The 27,176-nt window shown below is 44.0% G+C and overlaps 1 protein-coding gene across 1 annotated transcript in view; it reads right to left on the bottom strand.

The window, feature by feature from the left end:
• The window catches only part of LOC126108551 (plexin domain-containing protein 1), a 460,969-nt gene that overhangs the window by 11,320 nt on the left and 422,473 nt on the right, over nt 1–27,176 (bottom strand). The window contains exons 7-8 of the mRNA XM_049913837.1: nt 24,926–25,077; nt 2,451–2,721 (exon numbers count right to left, since the gene is read on the bottom strand). Coding sequence (XP_049769794.1) covers nt 2,451–2,721; nt 24,926–25,077 — 423 coding nt within the window. The remainder of the gene's footprint in view (nt 1–2,450; nt 2,722–24,925; nt 25,078–27,176) is intronic.

Genomic DNA, 27,176 nt, shown 5'->3' with positions numbered 1-27,176 from the left:
TCAGATTGGCAGCGGTACACACCGAGTGTTACAAAAAAGAACAGCACATTCATACTGTGAAAGCTCACTACAGGAAAGGAGGATTTTATGCAAAATCAAAATTCACAAATTGCATGAAATGTTTCACGGGCAAAATGTAGCTAGTCCGTCAGCTGTGCAGTGATCGCGTAAGAAATTTGAACAAACAGTTTCAGTGTTACGTGACAAATTGCTTAAGTATGTCATGCCATCCTTTTCATCATAAACGTAGCAGTTGCGACAGGTCATGCGGCCGAGGAAGTAAGTTCACCGTTTACTGTGACAACCTGTCGTCATTCCAAACAGTGCTATGTGGTGGTGGTGTGCCAAGAAACACACAGTCTAAATGCCAATAACATCCTGTGGCAGAAGGATTTCAGCCATACGATCATCTGAAGAGACGAGACATTTATTTCTTGGTTACGGGTAAAAGGGAATAGACAACTTAGCCACAGATTCACGTTCAGGGACAAAACCAAACTCCAGCTCAGGAGTAAACAAAAAACAGCTGCATTAGGACAAAGGTTTATAGTACTCGAGAACTGTCCAATACAGCTATCGAACTGGCATTGTAAAGCAGGGTATTCTTCCAAAAATGAGGATTGTGATGCGGTAACAGGTAGTTGGAAAAAATTGAGACAAATTTTCACTAGTGCCACAACAAATTCAGCTGTTGAGTATAAGTGAACAACCCTAGCAGTTATATTTGTATATGAACTCAAACCTACTGTGCTATTTCTAACATACTGACCTCTTCCATCCCCAACCAGCACGGATTTCAAAAAAACCGATTACATGAAAACCAACTTGCATTTTTCACACATACCTCCTGAAAGCAAAGAATAACAGCAGTATTTCTCTATTTCCAGAAAGCATTTGACTCAGTAACACAATTAGCTTATTAGCAAAAGTGCAATTGTATGGAGTATCGAGTAAAACTGATTACTGGACTACGGATTTCTTAGGGGGGGGGGGGAGGGGGGGGGGGGGAATATGTTATCAGAGATACAGAAGTAATTACAGGCGTGCAGAAGGGAAGTGTGCTGTTTATGTTGTACATTATGAACTTGAAGACTAGGTTATTAGTAACTTCAGACCTTTCACAGATGATGCAGTTATCTATAATGAATTACTGTTTGAAGAAAGCTGCACATACATTCAGTAGGGTCTTGACTATCTCGAAGTCGTGGGAAGATTGGCAACTTGCTGATATAAGCTCAGTCATAGGTATAAATCGTTTGTGTGTCAAATAAGGCTAGCAGGGGATATTTAATATAGAAGGGGCATTCAAAAAGAAATGAGCCAGAGACATAATTACAGAAACCAATACCTGTATGTTAGAAGTATTGACCCTGCTGTTGAGACATTTGTCAGACTGTGACACAAGGCAGTGAATGGCTGTCTCATAAAATTCCCAGGGCTGTTATGTCAACCAGTTCCGCACGTACAGCTGGGCGTTGTCATGCAAGGTGAATCATTTGCCCCTCCGAGCCTTTTTAAGGGGACCAAAAATGGTGTAATCACAGGGAGAGAGTGTATAGAGTTGCCGAGAACCTCCCATTTGAATTTCTGTGTTGGCGGTAAGAGGTATTGCATTGTCGTGGAGCAGAATGACCCTACGAGTGAGATTGCCTGGTCATTTTGATTTGATCACTTGGCGAAGGGCTGTCAAGGTTTACAAGTAACACTGGACATTCGCTGTTGTCCCGTGCTACAGGAAGTGAATCAGAAGGGGGTATCTTTGTCTTCTTTTGACGCCTCCAAGTCACCGTTTGCAATGCGACTGGCAGCGTTGGATGACTGATGCGTGCTGCTGCCAGCTCTGTACAGTCGCGTAACATACATGCGTGCCCTCTAACAGCAGGCTGTGAACTTCCACACACTTGTCGAAACCACACCTCGTTACACACGCCACGATATTACCCTCCTGTCACCGGTTTGTGCATTCCAGACTCCAGCTCGTTTCTTTTTGAACACACATTATATACAGATAAGGGCAGCACGAGCGGTCACAGGTTTGTTTGACCAATGAAAGTACGTCACGGAGAGACTGAAGAAATAACTGGCAGGCACACGTAAACTATACTGCGAAAGCCTACCTACAAAGTTTCAAGAACCGGCTTTAAATGGTTAATCTAGGAATCTATACAAGGGATTGTGAAGCTGAGATTAGAGACATGCAAACAGCTGTTCTTCCCGCACTCTATATGTGAATGAAATGGGAAGAAACAAAAATCAGCACAGTAGGAAAGGCCCTCTATCACACACTTCACAGCGGTTTGCAGAGATTAAATGGAGACGCAGACACGAGTGGAAACTCTGACTTACTCGGTTAACTGAATCCACAATCACCACATCCAAAACACACACGAACTCGGACGAAGTTAAAGTGATCAGATCGAGGTACCGATTCGGCCGCAGGCGCAACTCACCGTTCATGTGCAGCCCTCCGTCAGTGCGCTGCGGCTCCGAGTGGGCTGCCTCCGACTGGGAGGCATGCACCGCGGCCTCCACGCCCCCGCCTCCCCCGCCGGCGTGCGGCTGGGACACCGGCTGCAGCGTCGGCAGTGCGTGCTGGTCGCGCGTCGCCGGGGGCGGGCACTGCTCCACGGACGCCAAGCCCTGCTTGTCGCACGAGTGCTGGAGCCACTCCTGCCGCCGCCTGTCCATGCCGTCCGAGCACATGCCCTTACACCACTGGCACTGTGGGCACAAATGTACACACACATCAGGTCGCAGGTGTGTTGTAATTTGACAGATTGCGAAGCACACTTTTTTCCCCCACACTGAATATACCACCTGGCCACATTTTGATACTTTGTATATACTCTGACTAAGGGATAATTTATTTACCGTATTTACTCGAATCTAAGCCGCACTTTTTTCCAGTTTTTGTAATCCAAAAAACCGCCTGCAGCTTAGAATCAAGTGCAAAGCAAGCGGAAGTTCAGAAAAATGTTGGTAGGTGCCGCCACAACTAACTTCTGCCATCGAATATATGTAGCGCTACACAGGCATGGTTTGCAGGCACAAAGATAAATACTGGTACCAAAACCTCTGCGTCATTTAAGAAACTTATGCGAAGACGAGCTTTTTCCTCCAGCCCGAGTTTCGACCACTGCATTTTCAGACATTACCCAACGAAGTAAATACAAATTCTGTATTGTCCATCTTCAAATGTAGCAGCATTTCATTGTACTACGAAAATCCGACTGGCAAGACTGTTTGGGATATTTGTCAATATGGCCAACTCTACTTTCTGAATTTTTTCCTACCTGTGAGGAGAGATGGTTGCTAATAGCAACTTATTGTGAATCACATGCAGTATTCTCTTCCCCATAAGAATAATACGAATATAAACGTTTTGCCATGTATTGTTTCGTGTTTGCTGCTATCTCATTTAAATCCTGTCTGCCTAATAAACTATGAAACCAGAGTGAGACAACAGCAAATGCGGAAGAATATACATATCGTGTCATGTTTATATTCGTATTGTTCTTATGCCTAATAGTGACACAGTCAGAAATGAAGCACGGCAATTGACTAGATTTTTAAATCTAAGATGACTGACTAATTTCTGTGCAGAATGTAATGTACTAAAGAGGCGCCTGCAAAGATTTTCAAACAGAGAAAAATTTTCGTTTAACTCTTGTTCAGAACGTCTTCTATCATACGCAGTCTATTATTTTGATCATTATCAAAGAAAGCAGCAGTGTTAAGTAACTTTTTTTTTTTTTAATTGTAAGTGGCGGTAGCGCGCACAAAAGCAAGCCATGCCGCGGGTGGCAACGTGTCGTAAACACTCATTAACAGAATGCGACAAACAATGCATGACACAGTACAGTAATGCATTTTCAGCGTAGAGTGACAAACACATAACAAAGAGAACAGCACTTATCAGATCAAAGAAAAATAAGCAATCAATTCAAACCAGACAAAGCACATGAAAAAGGAAGGGTACCCGTATAAATACGGACGGAGCGCCTTGACACATAGCAATGGCTACCTGGTAAAGCTTAACTGCTAAGCTTACGACTCGAACCAAGTTACCGTAGCTGTATCATCATTCATTCGATCTAAATTGTGTCTCATATTACAATGGACCAACTTTGCTTCAATTTGGAGGTGCGGCCTAAAACTTTTAAAAAAGGTTAAAATGGCTCGGAGCACTATGGGACTTAACTGCTGAGGTCATCAGACCCCTAACTCAGAACTACTTAAACCTAACTAACATAAGTACATCATACACATCCATGCCCGAGGCAGGATTTGAACCTGCGACCATAGTGGTCGCGCGGTTCCAGACTGAAGTGCCCAGAACCGCTCGGCCACAATGGCCGGCTCTCCCCTCGAATTTCGAGTCTCTAATTTCAGGTGCAGCTTAGATTAGAGGAAATACGGTATGCTAGTTGGTGGCCATTAACTTGTACTCGATTACACAATTCTGAGAAGAAAAGGGTATCGCCCGAGCCTCCTCTGCTTGTTTCCGACGGAGGAAGGCAGAGTGATAGTGGGAGGAGCTCAATTTTTTTTGAAAAACGGTGGCGCAAGGTGTGGGAAACAGCAACAGGGTCCACAATGACATCATCTGCTACTCTCGGGCTCGATATTGGGGAACGGATCTTTGTCTCGGAGTGCTGTCGGAGGTCGACTCACACAATAGAGGAGGGGATGGAACTGCTAAAAGAACTAGTGAATGAGATGCAACTAGCTTTTTTGCTATCCCGAAGAATGCGACGGCACTGTGCCCGCGTGCGTTTATAACAAATGCAGTTTGCCATCACAGGACAACAGTAAAAAAGGCGGAGAGCACATCTTCGCAAGCAAATTGCGTCACGGCACGCCTCGGTCCACCGAGGGACTGGGACGTGCCGCGGTAAAGAGGAAGTGCAAGGAATAGAATGCTCTGCAGTGGTAAGGATAACATTTGTAAGAAATTCCACCTGGTCGTCACAACTGGGGAAATCTCGTTCTTCGAAGGTTGCCAGGGAGGAGTAAAGCTGCCAGGCAGCCTTAGTAAGCTGCCATTTGCGTGTGCACGGCAGTGGGGTAGGAGTCAGCAAACGGATAGCACACGGGAAATGGCCGCTCGAGTAGGTGTCGGAAAGAACGAATCACTCGAGACGGCGGGCAAACTGGTCAGTGCAGAAGGGTACGTCCAAATGGGAATGAGGAGTCAGAAAGGAATTTGGGTGCTCCTGTGAAGGCAGAAGAGGTTCGATTAAGGTCAGCCGAGAGGGCACCTCTCTGACAGGTTCTGGGAGAACCCCGAAGGAGACGGTGTGCATTAAAATCACTGAGCAGCAGAAACGAGTGAGACAGCTGCCCAATAAGCTGGAGGAAGTCCACCCTAGTGACATCGAATGACGGAGCGATATACACTCCTGGAAATTGAAATAAGAACACCGTGAATTCATTGTCCCAGGAAGGGGAAACTTTATTGACACATTCCTGGGGTCAGATACATCACATGATCACACTGACAGAACCACAGGCACATAGACACAGGCAAGAGAGCATGCACAATGTCGGCACTAGTACAGTGTATATCCACCTTTCGCAGCAATGCAGGCTGCTATTCTCCCATGGAGACGATCGTAGAGATGCTGGATGTAGTCCTGTGGAACGGCTTGCCATGCCATTTCCACCTGGCGCCTCAGTTGGACCAGCGTTCGTGCTGGACGTGCAGACCGCGTGAGACGACGCTTCATCCAGTCCCAAACATACTCAGTGGGGGACATATCCGGAGATCTTGCTGGCCAGGGTAGTTGACTTACACCTTCTAGAGCACATTGGGTGGCACGGGATACATGCGGACGTGCATTGTCCTGTTGGAACAGCAAGTTCCCTTGCCGGTCTAGGAATGGTAGAACGATGGGTTCGATGACGGTTTGGATGTACCGTGCACTATTCAGTGTCCCCTCGACGATCACCAGTGGTGTACGGCCAGTGTAGGAGATCGCTCCCCACACCGTGATGCCGGGTGTTGGCCCTGTGTGCCTCGGTCGTATGCAGTCCTGATTGTGGCGCTCACCTGCACGGCGCCAAACACGCATACGACCATCATTGGCACCGAGGCAGAAGCGACTCTCATCGCTGAAGACGACACGTCTCCATTCGTCCCTCCATTCACGCCTGTCGCGACACCACTGGAGGCGGGCTGCACGATGTTGGCGCGTGAGCGGAAGACGGCCTAACGGTGTGCGGGACCGTAGCCCAGCTTCATGGAGACGGTTGCGAATGGTCCTCGCCGATACCCCAGGAGCAACAGTGTCCCTAATTTGCTGGGAAGTGGCGGTGCGGTCCCCTACGGCACTGCGTAGGATCCTACGGTCTTGGCGTGCATCCGTGCGTCGCTGCGGTCCGGTCCCAGGTCGACGGGCACGTGCACCTTCCGCCGACCACTGGCGACAACATCGATGTACTGTCGAGACCTCACGCCCCACGTGTCGAGCAATTCGGCAGTACGTCCACCCGGCCTCCCGCATGCCCACTATACGCCCTCGCTCAAAGTCCGTCAACTGCACATACGGTTCACGTCCACGCTGTCGCGGCATGCTACCAGTGTTAAAGACTGCGATGGAGCTCCGTATGCCACGGCAAACTGGCTGACACTGACGGCGGCGGTGCACAAATGCTGCGCAGCTAGCGCCATTCGACGGCCAACACCGCGGTTCCTGGTGTGTCCGCTGTGCCGTGCGTGTGATCATTGCTTGTACAGCCCTCTCGCAGTGTCCGGAGCAAGTATGGTGGGTCTGACACACCGGTGTCAATGTGTTCTTTTTTCCATTTCTAGGAGTGTATATGGTACAAAGGGAAAACGTCAGGTGAGGAAGGAAAAGGCGAACTGCAACAGCTAGAAGACGGGCAGTCAGGGAGACGGGTCGAATACGAACATCATCCCGTACGAGCAGCACGACACCCCTACGAGACTGAATGCTGACCTCAGGGGAAGGTCAAAATGGACTGGGAAGAAATGCGAAACCTCAAAATGGGCGTGAGGGCATATATTGTTTCTCGAAGGCAGAGTACACGATGACATTGTGATTCTAAAAGCAGCTCTCCTCTCTGTCGGATCAAAGGCCGCGAACATTCCACTGGAGGGGAGTCACGATGATGAAAAACCAAAGGGGTCAGCTCAGCGTCTGCCGAGTGCCAGCCTGCGTAGACTCGCTGCTACAGGGCACAGAGGCAGGACGATCCTACTCCGTGAGGTCTGCAGAAGCATCGGTTTTCTCGTGCTGTCGGTCTGTCGAGTCCGATGCAGAAAAACAGTCGATCGTGTGCACCTGTGGCACGGAATCCGGCCACACGAAGGTATCACGTGGCGACACCGTCGAAGAGATTCTCCGAGCCAGTGAAGGAGGAGACCGTCGGCTCTGTTGGGCATCTTTGCACCGTTCCGGTTAGCAGAGGAAGACTCGGGTGTTAGCCGGATGGAGGCACGTAGGAAGTCTTCAAAGGAGTACACCTCTTCTGGCTCGTCAGTCGTGTAGCTGGTGACTTCGTGACTTGACACCAGAGTCTGACGGCTCGTTGCACATCTGGACGAGGAGACGGCAATGCTACCTCGACTGGGTCGTTTCACAACCTCAGAGCCGAATTTGAGGTCGCACGTCTGCGTGGCCACGTCCTTAACAGAGCGAGATGTAGCAAGAATAGTACTATACACGCCACACTGTAGAACGCAGGGTGTGCGACTAGCATTAACTTGCAAGGGACCGGATAAGGAACTTTTTATTTTACGCGAATCTCCTGGACGGCCCGCTCATCGAGATACGGGGGTCAACCGCGGGAGGAGGTGGCACGGCCACCACTGCGGTCGGTAGAGCGGGGACAAGGAGGCAGACACTCGCTCTCGTGTGCATACCTACCACAGGTTGCATATAAGGCCGGACGTCAACTGGACATTAGAGTGTGGTTGAAACAATAGTTCGAATGTCTGGTACCAGGTTTAAATATGGTGCTATAAGCAGCCAGAACGTGGTGTGGCTGCAGGAAAAGGGGAGGAATGATCGAAGACACGATAATGGTGTTTGTGGCACGTTCATTAGGATACAGTCACAAGTTAAAACGTGTGTTTCACACGGTATTCCGAGTAGGTAACGTGCTGTATCTGTAACGTGGCACGGTCGGCAGTTGCTAACAGCATATATGGTGTAATCAGAGTGATACAATGTCGTACCCTATCCTTCAAACTGGAAAGGGTCTGGACACACCCCCCGATTCTTAGATTTAGATTGAAATAAGTTCATTTTATGTGAATAACTTTGTGTCCGCCATCTTAGGTACAGGTAGTCTACCTGTCGGTGACGTGAAAATTTGTGTCCGATTGGGACTTGTGAACCTGGATTTGCTGCTTTTTGCAAGTGGCCACCTTGCCATTTGGCTGTCTGTGCACACCTCCTGTACAAACCCAAACTTTAACACTTCACACTGTGTACTGTCTATACCACAGTCTAACTTTTTATCACCAACAGGTAGAACCTATGCAGAACTGCCAGCAGAGTGCATTAGTGATGACTGTGTGTATTGTTGCCAGGCCTGTAGAGTATGGAAGGGGCACGAATAGCGTCGGATGTTCAGTGATTACTGTGAAGGACACAGAGATACTACATTCTTGTATGGGACAGTGTTATCAGCACTTCAGTATTTGGAAGGTGCCGGTTTGTGGGTCTCCATTTGGCTGGTTGGGTCAAAATGTGCAGTATCCAGATTTGTGGCAGAATCGGATGCGACAGTGGCCCGATGTTGGACTGCACAAAGATGCGGGGGCAGGCACATTCGTCACAAAGTTTCCATCCGGCGATGTCTGCCCGCGACAGAGGAGAATTACTGTATTGTGGGCCGAGCACATTGTGACCCCTTCACGTGTGGGTATCATCTGACAAGAAGTAATGGACTCCCTGCAACATTGTATCATTTTGCACCAGTGGTTGGAGACTAGGAGCAGATGAGCTAGGGAATTACCACTCCGTAGACTGCAGACGAACGGTATCGCACTGTGTTCGGCGATGAGTAGGGGTTCTGCTCTAACCCTGCTGACTATTGATGGTGAACGTGGCAGCAACCGGGGAAGAGGTCTCATCCTTTTAAAGTTTTCGAGAGCCAGAGTGAATTTACACCTTGCCGCTGAGTAAGATGTCAAATTGTGGCAGATAGTGATTGAGGGGTCTCTGGAGGCAAAACAGTATTGTGGACATTTGTACGTTTTCTCACATGCTACAGTATTGGGATTCCACACTTCAACAGAACAATATCTGTCAGCAAGACACATTTCTACGGACCGTGTGCTCGATGCTGAGGTATTGCCGTGGCCAGTAATGTTGCCATCTCCCTCCCCAATGGAACGTGTGGGACCATCTTGAGCTTAAATCCCATTTCAGGGCCAGGGCCTGTTTGTCTCAGGAGAGGAGACTACAACTTTGACACACTCCCAAGTGAATCATTTCAGGCATTCAGGCCTCAGTGAGTTGCAATATGATACTGAGAAGCGTGTTTGTGCTGCCTAGCCATTTGTAAATATGGCTTTATTTTAAAATCACTGAAATAACATCACATACTCTCTTAACCTATTAAGTATTATCTCTTTTCCTCCTTAATTCTGGGTGCTTCACTTTTTTTTGTAACATAATGCACTCACCTTGCATCATGATAATATGGAGACTAGAGCTAATCTTCTTTTTGGTGTAGCCTCATTCTCTTAGTGTTCTAAATGTGCGGAATATAAATGTGACATTCTAAATAGTCACAAATGCATAACTTTTAATTTTGATTGAAGCCTAATAAAAAAAAAAAAAACACTATATCAAACAATGGAAAATCCAGGATGGAATGTAATAATACCAGAGAAGGAAAGTTGCTACTCACCATGTAGAGGCGATGCTGAGTCATGATAGGCATGTCGAAAAGATTCACACAATTACCGTATTTACTCGAATCTAAGCCGCACTTTTTTTCCGGTTTTCGTAATCCAAAAAACCGCCTGCAGCTTAGAATCGAGTGCAAAGCAAGCGGAAGTTATGAAAAATGTTGGTACGTGCCACCACAACTAACTTCTGCCGTCGAATATATGTAGCGCTACGCGGGCATGCTTTGTAGGCACAAAGATAAATACTGGCGCCAAAACCTCTGCGTCAGTAAATAATTTTTTTTAAAAAAAGTGGAAGACTAGCTTTTTTTCTCCGCTGCGAGTTTCGACCAATGCATTTTCACACATTATCCAACGAAGTAAATACAAATTCCGTATCGTTCATCTTCGAATGTAGCCTAATTTCAATGTACTACGAAAATCTGACTGGCAAAACTGTTTGGGATGTTTGTCAATATGGCCAACTCTATGTTCTGAATTTTTTCCTATCTGTGAGAAGAGATGGTTGCTAATAGGAACCTGATAAAATTTGAATCACATACAGTATTCTCTTCACCATAAGAATAATACGAATTAAACATTTTGCCATGTATTCTTTCGTGTTTGCTGCTATCTCATTTAAATCCTTCTGCCTAATAAACTACGAAACTAGAGTGAGACAACAGCAAACGCGGAAGAATATACGTATCGTGTCATGTTTATATTCGTATTATTCTTATGCCTAATAGTGATACAGTCAGAAATGAAGCACGGCAAGTGACTAGATTTTTAAATCTAAGATGACTCAAATTTCTGTGCAGAATTTGATGTAATAAAGAAGCGGCCGCAAAGATTTTCAAACGGAGAAAATTTTCGCCAAACTCTCGTTCAGAACATGTTCCATCATACGCAGTCTATTATTTGATTCTTGTTGATCATTATCAAAGAAAGCAGCAGTGTAAGTAACGTCTCTTGCCATTGTTTCACTAATGAGACGATTCCTCTCTCTCTCTCTCTCTCTCTCTCTCTCTCTCTCGCTCTCTCTTTTTTGTATGCGGCGGTAGCGCGCGCAAAAGCAAGCCATGCCGCGAGCCGCGACAGGCCGTAAGCACGCACTATCAGAATGCGACAAACAATGCATGACACAGTGCAGTAATGCATTTTCAGCTTAAGAGTGACGCAAACACCTATAACAAAGAAAATGGCACTTATCAAATCAAAGCAAAATAAACAATCGATTCAAACCAGCCGAAGCACGTGAAAAAGGAGGGGTACCCGTATAAATACGGACGGAGCGCCTGAATCAATGGCTACCTGGTAAAGCTTAACTGCTAAGCTTATAACTCGAACCAAACTACTGTAGCTGTATCGTCATTCATTCGACCTAAATTGTATCTCATATTACAATGGACCAACTTTGTTTCGATTTGGAGGTGCGGCCTAAAACTTTTCTCTCCCCTTGAATTTCGAGTCTCAAATTTCAGGTGTGGCTTAGATTCGGGATTTCTTTTTTTTCCTTTATTTCGAGTCTCATTTTTCAGGTGCGGCTTAGATTCGAGTGCGGCTTAGATTCGAGTAAATACGGTAAAGCTTTCGGCCATTAATGCCTTTGTCAGCAGTACACACACACACACACACACACACACACACACACACACACACCTGCAGTCTCAGAGAGCTGAAACCACACTGCGAACAGCAGCACCAGTGCATGATGGGAGTGGCAACTGGGTGGGGGTAAGGAGGAGGCTGTGGCGGGGAGGAGGAGGGATAGAATGGTGGGAGTGGCGGACAGTGAAATGTTGCAGTTTAGATGAAGGGTAGAAGAGAAGGTGCGGAGGGGGGAGGGGGTAAGTAGCGGAAAGGAGAGAAATAAAGATAAAAGAAATTAAAAGACTGGGTGTGGCGGTGAAATGACGGCTGTGTAGTGCTGGAATGGGAACAGGGAGGGGGCTGGATGGGTGAGGACAGTGACCGACGAAGGTTGAGGCCCGGAGGGTTACGGGAACGTAGGATGTATTGCAGGGAAAGTTCCCACCTGCACATTCAGAAAAGCTGATGATGGTGGGAAGGATGCACATGGCACAGGCTGTGAAGCGGTCATCGAGATGAGGGGTATCATGTTTGGCAGCGTGTTCAGCAACAGGGTGGTCCACTTGTTTTTTGGGCCAGAGTTTGTCGGTGGCCGTTCATGCGGACAGACAGCTTGCTGGTTGTCATGCATGACAGTCTTTTAATTCCTTTTATTTCTCTCCTTTCCACTACTTACCCCCTCCCCCCCACACCTTCTCTCTGCCCTCCATCTAAACTGCAACACTTCACTGTCCCACCATACTATGCTTCCCTCCTCCTTACCCCCACCCAGTCGCCACTCCCATCATGCACTGGTGCTGCTGTTCACAGTGTGGTTTCAGCTCTCTCAGACTGCAGATGCGTGTGCAAGTTGCATTTACGTGTGCGCGCGCACGCGCGTGTGCGTGTGTGTGTGTACTTGCTTTAATTCTGTGAATCTTTTTGTTGTGCCTAACGCGACTCAGCATCTCCACTATATGGTGAGTAAAAAAACAGTTAAGAACTTTTCCAAATGATCTGATCTTGAAACCACATTGTACTGTCTCAGATGAGCTGCCTTTGTGCACTGGTTAGGTCATTACACCTGATATTTATGTATTTTTCACAACCAAAACCAGTACACTAGTTATGACAATACAATTTTAGTACAATTATAATTAGGCCTACTTAAATTGACTGTAAATTTATTGGGCCTCACTGTGATGTACACAATGAAGTACAAAAGAAAAGTACTCAGGAGAATAAAAAGGGTAACATTTTAGTTTCAGATTTACAGTATGAGTATTTTTAACAACCCAGGGTCATTAAATCTTAATTTAACATGTAAGTAGTTGTTCAAATTCTTTGCCAGCATCTCTGTCGTAATAAAATATCGCCCCCAGGGGGCTGCCACTCTTAAGTGGGTTCATGCTCGGCTACCACAGGGTCCCTGCCTTTGAAGCATCATTTCCCGTCCGTGCTGCCTGTCTATCCTCGTGCTATTCTTTTTCCCTTCCCTCGGGAAACACGCCTGGGGTGTTACTGGGAATGTTCTGCATTGTCCATCACCCACATAAGAATAGGGTCACCACTGTTTTTTGTTCCCATTTCTTTACTTCGTTTCCTCCCCGTGCGCTACTGAAGGCCGGCCCGTGCGTCTGTCGTGTAACAGGTGACTGGGTAATGCGTAATTCCCAGCCCCAGATTGACAGGTGGGGTTGGCACGTACTCGGTGGTACGAGCCGGGCCCAGGGTGGGGTGAGTGCCTTAGCTGCTACCATTCCAAATTTCCAATTAGTCCCTCTGTCAGGTGTTGGGGAGGTGTGAACAATCTCCTAAGGCTTGTGGAGGGGCCCTCCCAGTTGGAAGGAGCACGCCTTCGGAGACGCTGACAATCGTGGGGATTTTCTCGCAATGAGCCAATCGTCTTCACAATCGACATCTGTGAAATGTAAAATGTAATGAGGCTAATGGTTGAGACCCTTCCAGCTGCACCACTGTTCCTCGTGGTCTCTCACGAGGAAGACAGACAGTTCTTCGCCACGATAAACCAGTTTATTATTCAGAAAGGTGTTGTTGCAATTGCTGGCCCTGTGAAATCCTGACCTCCTTTATGGAATGGCATTTCAGTCAGTTCTTCGCCACAATAAACCAATTTATTATTCAGAAAGGTGTTGATGTAATTGCTGGCCCTGTGAAATCCTGATCTTCTTTATGCCCACTTTGCTTTTGGAGACTACTTCTGATTCTCAAGCACAACAACTGCTTACCGTTTCGTTCTCCACGGCTATCCTGTTGGTGTTGAGGCCCATAGAATTCTGAATTCTTCCCGTGGTGTTATTTACAGTATGCTGCTTGACAGTCAGACCTCTCTGATCAGGGTGTCATTGCCATCCGTCGGCTGATGGAAGAGGTAAATTCCCCCGTAGTAACCGCACACACTCTTTTTCTCACTTTTTTGATAGAGTGGTACTTCTTTCAAAGATCAAAGCGGGCTTCGAAATTACCACAGTCCAACAGTACATTCTGATCCCGACACGCCGGTACCCTTTTCCTGCAGCCACACCACATTCTGGCTGCTTACAGCACCATATTTATACCTGGTACCAGACATTGGAACTGTTATTTTTTTAACATATCCACAAGTGTACCAATTAATTAACAAACCTACAAAATTTCAGCATCCCATAGGGTGAATATACAGGGTGTATCATAATTAGTGGTGTAAACATATGCAGTTGAAAGTACACAATTGCAGAAGCAAAAAAGTCTCAGTAAACACAGCTCCACAAATTAAACGTTTGCAAGGTAATTGGGACTTTGTGATTACCAGCCACTACTGAAAAGATCCTGTGCAAACACCACATGCTAGCCCGTGGTGTGGTCTCTGCTTATATTTTCGAAACAAAGTTGTAAACTGAGTGGATAACACAGAAGAGTACACAGGCAGACAGACACACTTGGCAGTTGTTTGCGGGGCAACATCAGTGTTAAAGTATGTGGTAACATAGAAAATTACAGTAATCATAAGTACATAGGTATGTACTTCACATAAGGTAGAGATAAGAGCAATGCACAGGAGATTGCACACTTATCAAAAAGCAGACCCTGCCTGAAGACACCCTGAGATTCAAATGTTTACAAGCATGCATCAACACATCTGAGGAACTGGGAGCTTTGCATTTGCTGCAGGTGCAGGCAGGCCAGCACTATTTATACCCGGGCCGCTGAAACATGTCACTTCAAGGTCACTCCCCAAACGCCGTAGAGTTGGTAGTATAACTAACAAACAAGTGAGGAATGGGAGGCACCGCATCTACTGAACAAATAGCAGCACCGAACAAAAGCCAGTTCCGGCGTCGACGCTACCACGTTGCCGGCTTCCGTGTAAACGTCATATTTTAGCGTGCGAATGCCTGCTGTTGTGTTGTGTTACCACCTCGACTACAGTTTTTGTTTGTACGACAATGTCTCCAAAACTATGTCGTTCACCAAGCAACAATCCATTGCGCCGTGGAGTGTCATTAAATAGTCAGGCTTTGGAACTACTACGGAGAACACGCGAGATTTACAAACAAGAAAAACAATTTGTTTCTGTTCGTGGGCACCCGTCAATTCCTGCCGATAAAGTTTTAGAGCGTATCTTGAAAACTCTAGGACTCGGTGAAAGAACAGTCATAAGAAAAGGGGTGCTACTTCAACACTTACAAGACAGTGTGGACAACAGCCCCTGTGGAAGAAACAGTCTTTTTAAGTACTCCGGGCACAAAAAAGAATCAGCCCCATCCTATTACAGGTATTGATTCTGTCCAATCCAATGCAATTCGTCGGCACATATACAGATACTATAAAAGGAAAGAATACCCCACAATAGCAAAGTTGGTAATTTCTTTAAAAGAAAGTTAACTTTTCTCAGGGGGGGAAAACATCACTTAGGATATTAAAAAGTACAGTCTTCCATTTTAAAAAGCTAGATGGACAGAAACTGTTACTAGAAAAAGCTCATGTCATTGCAGCTCGTTCCATTTTATTACACAAAATTGTAGGAAAGGACATACACTCAATCATCTGGTTAAACAAAACCTGCGTCGACGCTGGAGAATCGGTTGAGAAATGCTGGGCAGACGATACTCTAAATAGCAGCAGACATCAGCCAACAGGAAGAGGATCACGATTAATTGTGGCCCACGCAGGATTGTCAAACGGCTTTGTACCTGTAGGACTTCTAGCTTTTCGATCGAAAAAAAAAAAAAAAACTGGTGACTATCGTGAGAATATGGACCACCCACGGTTTCTACAGTGGTTTAAAAATTTGTTGCTCCAGTTTAGTGTTCAGACAGTTTTTGTGATGGACAATGCACCGTACCATTCCGTGAATTTCGTTAAAACTCGCACCACTACTGACCGTAAAAAAACTACGGTGCAGTGGTTGCAGGCGAGAGACATTGCTGCGGACATGAGCACGACAAAACTGCTGTCATACTCGCTCGTGAAACAAAATAAGCCTGTGATGCCTAAATACGTTGTAGATGAAATTGCAAGTGAACAGGGTCACTTGGTAATTAGGCTACCGCCTTATCACTGTCATTATAATCCAATTAAATTGGTTCGGAGTGAAGTCAAGGCGTACATCAGAAGTAACAACAAGACTTTTATTCTAACAGAAGTGGAAAGACTGCTACATGAAGGTCTTTCTACGGCAGACGCCACCTTATGCAGGAAAAAAGTAGACCATGTTGCTAAACTGATAAAAGAAACAGACTATAGATGGCATTATAAATGAAACGAACAGTTAACGATTTCTCTTAATAATGACGACGACGACAATGGTTTTGGCGCCGATTCAGATGACAGTGAAGGAGAACTGGATGGAACTGCGCCATTGACAATGTACCGTATTTACTCGAATCTAAGCCGCACTCGAATCCAAGCCGCACCTAAAAAATGAGACTTTAAATCAAGGAAAAAAAAAAAATTTACTGAATCTAAGCCGCACCAGAAATTTGAGACTCTAAATTCAAGGGGAGAGAAAAGTTTTAGGCCGCACCTCCAAATCGAAACAAAGTTGGTCCATTGTAATATGAGACACAATTTAGGTCGAATGAATGACGATACAGCTACAGTAGTTTGGTTCGAGTCGTAAGCTTAGCAGTTAAGCTTTACCAGGTGGCCATTGCTATGAGTCACGCGCTCCGTCCGTATTTATGCGGGTATCCTTCCTTTTTCACATGCTTCGTCTGGTTTGAATTGATTGTTTATTTTTCTTTGATCTGATAAGCGCCGTTCTCTTTGTTATAGGTGTTTACGTCACTCTGAGCTGAAAATTCATTATTGTACTGAGTTACGCACTGTTTGTCGCATTCTGTTAATGAGTGTTTACGGCCTGTCGCCGCTCGCGGCATGGGGTGCTTTTGTGCGCGCTACCGCCGCTTACAATAAAAAAAATAAATAAATAAATAAAAAAAAAAGAGAAAGAGAGAGAGAGAGAGAGAGAGAGAAATCGTCTCATTGGCGAAACAATGGCAAGAGACTGCTATTTGTTGTTACTTAACACTGCTGCTTTCTTTGATAATGATCAACAAGAACCAAATAATTTACTGTGTATGATAGAAGTTCTGAACGAGAGTTTAGCGAAAATTTTTCTCCGTTTGAAAATCTTTGCAGACGCCTCTTTAGTACATAACATTCTGCACAGAAATTAGAGTCATCTTAGATTTAAAAATCTAGTCAATTGCCATGTTTCCTTTCTGACTGTATCACTATTAGGCATAAGAATAATACAAATATAAACATGACATATGTATATTCTTCCGCTTTTGCTGTTGTGTCACTAGTTTCGTTGTGTATTAGGCAGACAGGATTTAAATGAGATACGAGCAAACACGAAACAATACATGGCAAAATGTTTATATTCGTATTATTCTTATGGTGAAGAGAATACTGCATGTGATTCACAGTTCATAAAAGATGATGTGACTTACCAAATGAAAGTGCTGGCAGGTCGACAGACACACAAACGAACACAAACATACACACAAAATTCTAGCTTTCGCAACCAACGGTTGCCTCATCAGGAAAGAGGGAAGGAGAGGGAAAGACGAAAGGATTTGGGTTTTAAGGGAGAGGGTAAGGAGTCATTCCAATCCCGGGAGCGGAAAGACTTACCTTAGGGGGAAAAAAGGACAGGTATACACTCGCGCACACACACACACACACACACACACACATCTCCATCCGCATATACACAGACACAAGCAAACATTTGCCTTTACAAATGTTTGCTTGTGTCTGTGTATATGCGGATGGAGATGTGTGTGTGTGTGCGTGCGAGTGTATACCTGTCCTTTTTTCCCCCTAAGGTAAGTCTTTCCGCTCCCGGGATTAGAATGACTCCTTACCCTCTCCCTTAAAACCCAAATCCTTTCGTCTTTCCCTCTCCTTCCCTCTTTCCTGATGAGGCAACCGTTGGTTGCGAAAGCTAGAATTTTGTGTGTATGTTTGTGTTCGTTTGTGTGTCTGTCGACCTGCCAGCACTTTCATTTGGTAAGTCACATCATCTTTGTTTTTAGGTATATTTTTCCTTCGTGGAATGTTTCCTTCTATTATTACAGTTCATAAAAGTTCCTATTAGCAACCATCTCTTCTCACAGGTAGGAAAAAATTCAGAACGTAGAGTTATATTGACAAACATCCCAAACTGTCTTGCCAGTCAGATTTTCGTAGTGCATTGAAATGCTGCTACATTCGAAGACGAACAATACGAAATTCGTATTCACTTCGTTGGATAATGTATAAAAATGCAGTGATCGAAACTCGGGGTGGAGTAAAAAGCTCGTCTTCCACCTTTTTTAAATATATTTACTGACGCAGAGGTTTTGGCGCCAGTATTTATCTTTGTGCCTGCAAAGCATGTCTGTGTAGTGCTACATATATTCGACGGCAAAGTTAGTTGTGGCGGCACCTACCAACATTTTTCAGAACTTCCGCTTGCTTTGCACTCGATTCTAAGCTGCAGGCGGTTTTTTGGATTACAAAATACCGGAAAAAAGTGTGGCTTGGATTCGAGTAAATACGGTAAATTGGTGAGTGTAAATGTATACAGAATTAGTTCTTTTTCTCTCTGCAATCGGGTAGGCTATGTATGTTTTGCTTTATTTCTTTCCACGAGTGTGGATAGCGTGTTATTTGATATCATTAACTTCAGGTGTTATTTCCCGGTTTAATGTACTATCAAACACTTTGTCTCAGTCGTCGTTCTCCCCATTGTTAGAAAAACATACTTTGTTGCACTTACGAATAAACGTTGATTGTAGCTTACATTTAGAAAAAGTAGTTCGGAGTTGTGGGCATGTGCGGTGGCAGCTATTGCAACCTCGCAATTGCAGTGTAGCCAACAACATGCGAGCTGTCGAGCGACGTGTTTCACCGGCCCGGGTATACACCTATGCTCGAGCATATGGAGGTGGAAGCAGTCCAATACTCCAGGAACCTCGACAAGGAGACTTGCCACACAAATTCCTGGAATGAGCCGCAGTAGTATTTGGAGAGCAACGCTTTGCAGTCAAGTGGGTCTCCACCACATCCAATGAGTGCAGTGTGTTAGTGAGGTGGATTTTTGGTTCTAGACATTCCGTCAGTGGATGCAACAATGAGCTACAGGCAACCCTACATTATACAATGATGTTTTACAGACTGGTTAGCTGTCCAAAATTCAATAAACTTATCATTTTGCAAATAGCTATTAGATACATGCAAATATAGAAAAAATTAAAAAACTTGCTTTTGCATGACCATTGTATCTGTTAACAACTGTAGCCATGCATAAATCTGAGGAGGAGACTTTCAGAAGTTTGCCAATGGGAAATTTTGCATGCGAGGCGTATCCTACCTGCTTTACAACCATGAAATGCTGGATATGTGTAGCATTATGAGCTCTGCGATCTAAATTGCTTTGTCTTACTGATGGCACTGCAATGCAGTTGTGTCAATTGTGAAACCATTCCACTGAATACGGAAAATTTACTCACTTTTTTGTTACTCTATAACCGTTTGTCACTTTGAGGCTCACACTATTTCATATGTAAATCTGTAAATTTGTTTGAGATCAAATGACGAAACTTAATTCATTTCATGAAACTGCAATGAACTTAGAACAGAATTATGGTTTAACTGAAAATAAACAAACAATTTTTCATCAATATGTAACAAAAAATTTGGCTTTATTCACAATTTGACAATCAGCTATCAAACGAAATTTGCACACACAGCAGCAATATAAATTTGGATTGGGATAGAAATAAAATACAATTTGCTCGACAGATGGCAAAACATGAAAGTAGAAACAAATAAATTTTATTTTGATTTAAGCTGGAATGTGTTTTCCCAAAATATCTGCCCTGACTCCCCCAACCCACTGAAAAAATTCAGTGAAGTTATCTACATCGTGGAAGCATAATGAACAAAACAAGAGCATCAAATGTGTTGTCGCTCTTGCCAGTTACATTTAGGAGTGCATACAAGAATTCTTATTTTTGTAGCTTGTCCGAATTTTCGGTGTTCCTTTTATAATTGTCCATACTCGTTTTTCCTGAAAATTTTTCCAAGATCATAGCAATCACACAAATAAAAAGAATTACAGATATCCACTGCCAAAATCTTGAGTTATGGTCCTGAGTTCATAAAAAAAATCCATAGAAAAAGGCACTTTCAGGTCTTCCCAAATTTTCCTGACAACTTTTCCAATTTTTCTTTTCCTAAAAATCTTATTCAGACTATTATGAAACATCTTTTCTTTTTTTCTTTTTTTAATAATCAAATCATTCCAGTCATTCTCAACTGATGCGCTTACCAATGAACAGCATTTCATTTTTATTTATATAGATGAAACAGGGTTCACTCGCGATTCTCTGTTCAATTATCACAATGTTGGAGTCAGATGAGCTCCAACACACATACTGTGCTCGAGTCTCCACATCAGCGATTATTCTCAGTGAATAGTGTGGTGAGACATTCTAAGTGATCACGAGTACATTGTTGTTAAACAAACTCAATGTATGGAACACAACATCTAACTACAAGTACATCATGTACATGTTGCTCTGTTCATTCAAAACAGCTGGAGTTCAACCGAAATATCCCTAGCAACTTCTCTAAATGTTGTACATTATTGTTACATTTTCCAAACTGGTATGACATTTACAGAATCACGTCAGTGGTGGCTGGTAGCCACTAAGGCACCATGATCTCGCAAACGGTTCACCTGAGGACCTACATTTGACTGAAGCCGTTTTTGCTTCTAGTATCGTGTAATTTCAACCCTACAAGTTTACACCACTAATTGCGTGATACACCTTATAGAAGGCTATGAGCGATCAACAGGGATGGCATGTGGTTATAGATGGCACAGTGCGTCGATTCATGAAAATCAGATCAAATCATTGTCTTTTCTGTCTGAACCGTCAACTGTATTTTCTTATGTACCGCTGACATTGTTTTGTAACAATGCTACACTCCTTAGCAATTCTACTGATTTGTACATAATTTGTATTCAGTGGGATCCATACGTCATAGGAAACTTCATAGAATATGAAAACATTGATAAGTGATGTGCCAAAGCACTCTTGAAATATCTCACACAAATGTTCAACGTTTGGTTTGTTAAACCTGTTAAAACTGCAAGGAAAAAATATTATGCAAATGGTTCAAATACTCTATGTCTGCAACTATCAGTTCCTCATTTGATGAAAATTTCTTCCCAGCAAGCCCAAGTCTAAAGTTAGCAAACAAGAAGCAATCACTTGGGGGAGGGGGGGGGGTCAGTCCAGTGAATAGGGTGGACAAGGAACCAACTCGTGCAGTTTCACCACATTATCCCAAAGTGTGGAATGGTGCATTATCCTGGTGAAAAAGCCCTTCTTTGTGGGCCAACCTTGGTCTTTTTTCAGACAGTGATACTTTCAAAGGACCCAGTTACAGTTCCGGCTTTTTCCACGTAATCTATGAGCATTGTTCCTAAGCAATACAAAAAAGCAGTGACTTGCCATCTGACAAAATGGTCCCTGCCTTCTTCGGTGTACTTTCACCAACTTTTGTCCATTGTTTTTGACTGCCTTTCTGATTATGATGTGTAATGGTGGATCCAGGCTACATCAACAGTCACAAATTAGCACAAAGTCTCGTGGACTGTGGTTAAACATTGCCAGACAATGTGCTGAAAGGTTGTGCTGGATGTGCTTTTGGTGGACTGTGAGAAATCGTGGCACCCACCTCGCACATAGCTTCTTTGTAACCAATTCCCCGTACAGGATATAATGCAGTCACTCTGTTGTGAAGCATACAGTCTCAGCAATCTCATCATTTTTTGTTCAGTGGCCTTGCATTATCATAGCATAAATGTAATTAATGGTTTTCTTTGTGGTGACCTTAGCTCGACAGACGGAGTGTGCTTCGGGGCTTGTCCAACCATGTTTAAATTCATTACTATAAAAATAAATGGTCTTCAGTGGTGGTGCGGAGTCCACATGAACTTCAACCAAATCTGCTTTGATTTTTTGCGGCAGTCCAATCCTTCAAAGGAAAATGTTTAATGACATCCATTTTCAATCGCAGACAACAAACTGACAAATTCAGATGGCTACCAACAACGAAATGTAAGCTGAACACTGTTGAAATTCTCTATATGATCCTTGGAATAATAAAGATTACGAAGGTGCAAAAAAATGTTACGATCTTTTGCAGAAATTTACCAGGTTTATCGAAGAACTCCCACAGGGGAGAGTTATGGGACCATTGCTTTTCACAACATATATAAATGACCTAGCAGATGGTATCTGAAGTTCCGTGCGGCTTTTCGCGGATGATGCTGTAGTATACAGAGAAGTTGCAGCATTAGAAAACTGCAGCGAAATGCAGGAAGATCTGCAGCGGATAGGCACTTGGTGCAGGGAGTGGCAACTGACCCTTAACATAGACAAATGTAATGTATTGTGAATACATAGAAAGAAGGATCCTATAGATTATATGATAGCGGAACAAAACACTAGTAGCAGTTACTTCTGTAAAATATCTGGGAGTACGTGTGCGGAATGATTTGAAGTGGAATGATCATATAAAATTAACTGTTGGTAAGGCGGGTGCCAGATTGAGATTAATTGGGAGAGTCCTTAGAAAATGTAGACCAACAAAGGAGGTGGCTTACAAAACACTCGTTCGACCAATACTTGAGTATTGCTCATCAGTGTGGGATCCGTACCAGGTCGGGTTGACGGAGGAGATAGAGAAGATCCAAAGAAGAGCGACGCGTTTCGTCACAGGGTTATTTGGTAAGCGCGAGAGTGTTACGGAGATGTTTAGCAAACGCGAGTGGCAGACTCTGCAAGAGAGGCACTCTGCATCGCGGTGTAGCTCGCTGTCCAGGTTTCGAGCGGGTGCGTTTCTGGATGAGGTATCGAATATATTGCTTCCCCCTACTTATACCTCCAGAGGAGATCACGAATGTAAAGTTAGAGAGATTCGAGCGCGCACGGAGGCTTTCCGGCAGTCGTTCTTCCCGCGAACCGTACGCGACTGGAACAGGAAACGGAGGTAATGATAGTAGCATATAAAGTGCCCTCCGCCACACACCGTTAGGTGGCTAGCAGAGTATAAATGTTGATGTACCGTATTTACTCGAATCTAAGCCACACCTGAAATATGAGACTCTAAATTCAAGGGAGGAGAAAAGTTTTAGGCCGCACCTCCAATTCGAAACAAAGTTGGTCCATTGTAATATGAGACACAATTTAGGTCGAATGAATGACGATACAGCTACAGTAGTTTGGTTCGCGTAGTAAGCTTAGCAGTTAGGCTTTACCAGGTAGCCATTGCTGTGTGTCAGGCGCTCCGTCCATATTTAATACGGGTACCCTTCCTTTTTCACGTGCTTCGTCTGGTTTGGATCGATTGCTTATTTTTCTTTGATCCGATAAGTGCCGTTCTCTTTGTTATAGGTGTTTACGTCACTCTAAGCTGAAAATGCATTACTGTACTGTGTCATGCACTGTTTGTCGCATTCTGATAATCAGTGTTTACGGCCTGTCGCCGCTTGCGGCATGGCTTGCTTTTGTGCGCACTACCGCCGCTTACAATTAAAAAAAGAAAAAGAGAGGAATCGTCTCATTAGCGAAACAATGGCAAGAGACTGCTATTTGTTGTTACTAACACTGTTGCTTTCTTTGACGATCAACAAGAACCAAATAATAGACTGCGTATGATAGGAGATGTTCTGAACGAGAGTTTAGCGAAAATTTTTCTCTGTTTGAAAATCTTTGCTGACGTCTTTAGTACATAACATTCTGCACAGAAATTAGTCATCTTAGATTTAAAAATCTAGTCAATTGACGTGCTTCATTTCTGACAGTATCACTATTAGGCATAAGAATAATACGAATATAAACATGAAATGATATGTAAATTCTTCGGCGTTTGCTGTTGTCTCACTCTAGTTTCGTAGTTTATTAAGCAGACAGGATTTAAATGAGATAGCAGCAAACATGAAAGAATACATGGCAAAATGTTTATATACGTATTATTCTTATGGTGAAGAGAATACTGCATGTGATTCACAATTCATAAAAGTTCCTATTAGCAACCATCTCTTCTCATAGGTAGAAAAAATTCAGAATGTAGAGTTGGCCATATTGACAAACATCCCAAACAGTCTTGCCAGTCGGATTTTCGTAGTACAGTACATTGAAATGTTGCTACATTCGAAGACAAACAATACGGAATTTGTATTTACTTCGTTGGATAATGTATCAAAATGCAGTGGTCGAAACTCGCGGCGGAGAAAAAATTTCGTCTTCCACCTTTTTTTTTTATTTATTTACTGACGCAGAGGTTTTGGTGCCAGTATTTATCTTTGTGCCTGAAAAGCATGCATGTGAATCGCTACATATATTCGACGGCAGAAGTTAGTTGTGGCGGCACCTACCAACATTTTTCAGAACTTCCGCTTACTTTGCACTCGATTCTAAGCCGCAGGCGGTTTTTTGGATTACAAAAACCGGAAAAAAAGTGTGGCTTAGATTCGAGTAAATAAGGTAGATGTGATTTCACTTCCAGCTGCAGTCCCACTTTCCTTTATGTATTACCAGAAACTTGTAATTTCACGTTTATCACAGTCATAGGTATAAATGTGTTTTGATACTTATTTGTTATACTTTTCCACATATGCCATCCTGATAAAAATCGCTCTACAAACAATTCAACTTTGAAAATCTTAGGTTGGAATGAAAACTGTCTGTTTGGCTTCGTGGGATATGCAAAAATTGGACAACTGTAGCTTTTCTGGTAATGAAAGTGAATTGACATTTTTCAAATGTACATGTAAAATAACAACAATATTTGATAACCACACGTTGGCCGCACCTTCTTGAAGCTCAAATGAACAGCATTCGAGATTCTAGAGAAAGCCCATCTCGCTAACAGGTGAGGTACTGCTCCCGAAAGCCTCTGCTAACCACTGACCTGGAAGTTCTGGACGCCGGTCAGACAGGTGACGCAGTCCGGGGCCGAGCGGCAGGTGGGCAGTGCGCTCAGCACGATCACTGTCCCGTTCTGGATGTCCTCGTGGTTGAACGCCACCCGGTGGTACTCGTAAATGGTCTTCCGCCGCACAACTGTAGGCACATGCAGTATTACTAGAATGAGCAACAGCGGGTAAGTATAACTGATGTCTCGTATTTACTTGTACACGGTTAAGCTTAAAGCCTAGTCTAGACGACAACAGTGGGTTGTGCCACATATTGCATGGAATGAGCTGCACTCAAGTGGTTTCATTGTCGGTCCCAGAGTCGTGTCTGAAATGAAAGTTTTGGCAGCTGCACGTTGCACAAGTTGTGATGGAGTTAAAGCTTGTTGCGTGGAATCGCTGCATAAGAAAAAAAAAAGGAACATGTTTCGATTCGTGACTGGATGACTTAATAATCTTGGATGTTGCCAGAACTGTTCACGGTTCTTCTAAATAGAGTTAATCATGCGATAGGGAATAAAGATGCTGTAATGCACGAAGCACTGTCGCCAGAACTGAAATTACGTATCATATTGCGTGCATTACAACTGAGAACCCTCTGCATGCTATAAGTACAGTTCTAGTTGGTGATGACACTGTTTCAAATGGTTCAAATGGCTCTAAGCACTATGGGACTTAACATCTGAGGTCATCAGTCCCCTAGAACTTAGAACTACTTAAACCTAACTAACCTAAGGACATCACACACATCCACGCCCGAGGCAGGATTCGAACCTGCGACTGTAGCAGTCGCGCGGTTCCAGACTGAAGTGCCTAGAACCGCTCGGCCACAACGGCCGGCGATGACACTATTTCATTAACAGTAATAATTATTAACATTAGCAACAACAATTATTCGAAGCAGGCCGCATTAAGAAGAGAATGGTTTGCCGACTACTATCTAGAAGATAGATCTGTACAGTGGCAACATTTCAAAATTCTAACATATGTGAATGGGAAGCACTGCAGCAATGTTTTGAATAGATGAATATTGAATAAAGAATGCAGCTTCTTGAATTAGTTTAGCCTTCCCTCCTGTCAACACTATTCCTTAACAAAGAGTTGGCCAACTCTAACAATGGAATTTTAGTCTTTTAGACGAGAGGGTTGCCACAGCTACAATTACACTTGCTTGAATTTTACTTAATTCAGTTGTATATGTGCTCCAAACTCAATAAATTTTGCCCTGCAGCTCAGACATTGACAAACCATCTGTGTTACGATCGCACACGACTGTCTCAGTGGCAGCAATATATTGCATATTTTTGTAATCGGCATCACTGAAATCCCACGAACACCTATACAAAGCAAAGATATCCAAAAGTGAACATTATTCTCCGTTCCCCACTTCTTATTTCAGTTTGTCTACACTCTACGAACACACACAACTTCAAAACTCGTGCCACCAGTGTCGCCAAAGTTGGGACTAGCTGAAAGTGTTTAGTTTCACCGACGAGTTGCGCAAACGCGCGGCGCGCATGTGCAGTGGCCGGTAGCGCAGTTGCCTGCAACCTAGTGTCGTCGTGTAAACTAGGCTTAAGGCTGTTGGAAGCCAACTATGGCACTCCAAGATAGAAATCAGAGGCGCACGTGTTGGTGTTTATGTCATCAGAGGAAAACCGTAACATTGGAGCCCTGCAAATTGTAGATGGTCTGGGCAGCTGTTCCAGGGGAGAAGTCTACACTTCAGAAAATTAACTGGTGACTCCATCCATGGCCTAGTAACTTTTATAAGGCAAAACAGGAGAAGACAATCACATAAAGGCATGTCTTAGCAGATGCAGCAAGCTTGAGACTTGCCCCAGAGAATGGTAAATGTCAGTGGGTTCCACAGCTTAAAGAGTGCTTGCTCTCTCTCTCTCTCTCTAAGACGCACACACACACACACACACACACACACACACACACACACACACACACACACACACCTTGCGGCAGGGGCAAATGATTTAAACCACTGTTCTGCTAGCCGTAAGAGGAAGGGCAGCAATATTTAGCTTTCAGCTAAACGCTGTTGCTACCAAAGTTAAAGTTTACATTAACAAACTGTAACATTACGAGTTAAGATAGCTGTAACGGAACTTGAATAGCGTAACGTTATCGTTAAAAACACATGCCGCGCGATTTGTTAAGATTTGGTCGGTCATAATAGTAGTAACATGCTTTTGAATACAATTAAAATATAACAGCGATACCTGTTTAGTGTTA

The sequence above is a fragment of the Schistocerca cancellata genome, chromosome 11 (assembly GCF_023864275.1).
Source record: "Schistocerca cancellata isolate TAMUIC-IGC-003103 chromosome 11, iqSchCanc2.1, whole genome shotgun sequence".
Taxonomy (NCBI): Eukaryota; Metazoa; Arthropoda; class Insecta; order Orthoptera; family Acrididae; genus Schistocerca; species Schistocerca cancellata.
This window is presented reverse-complemented; position numbering and strand designations above follow the sequence as displayed.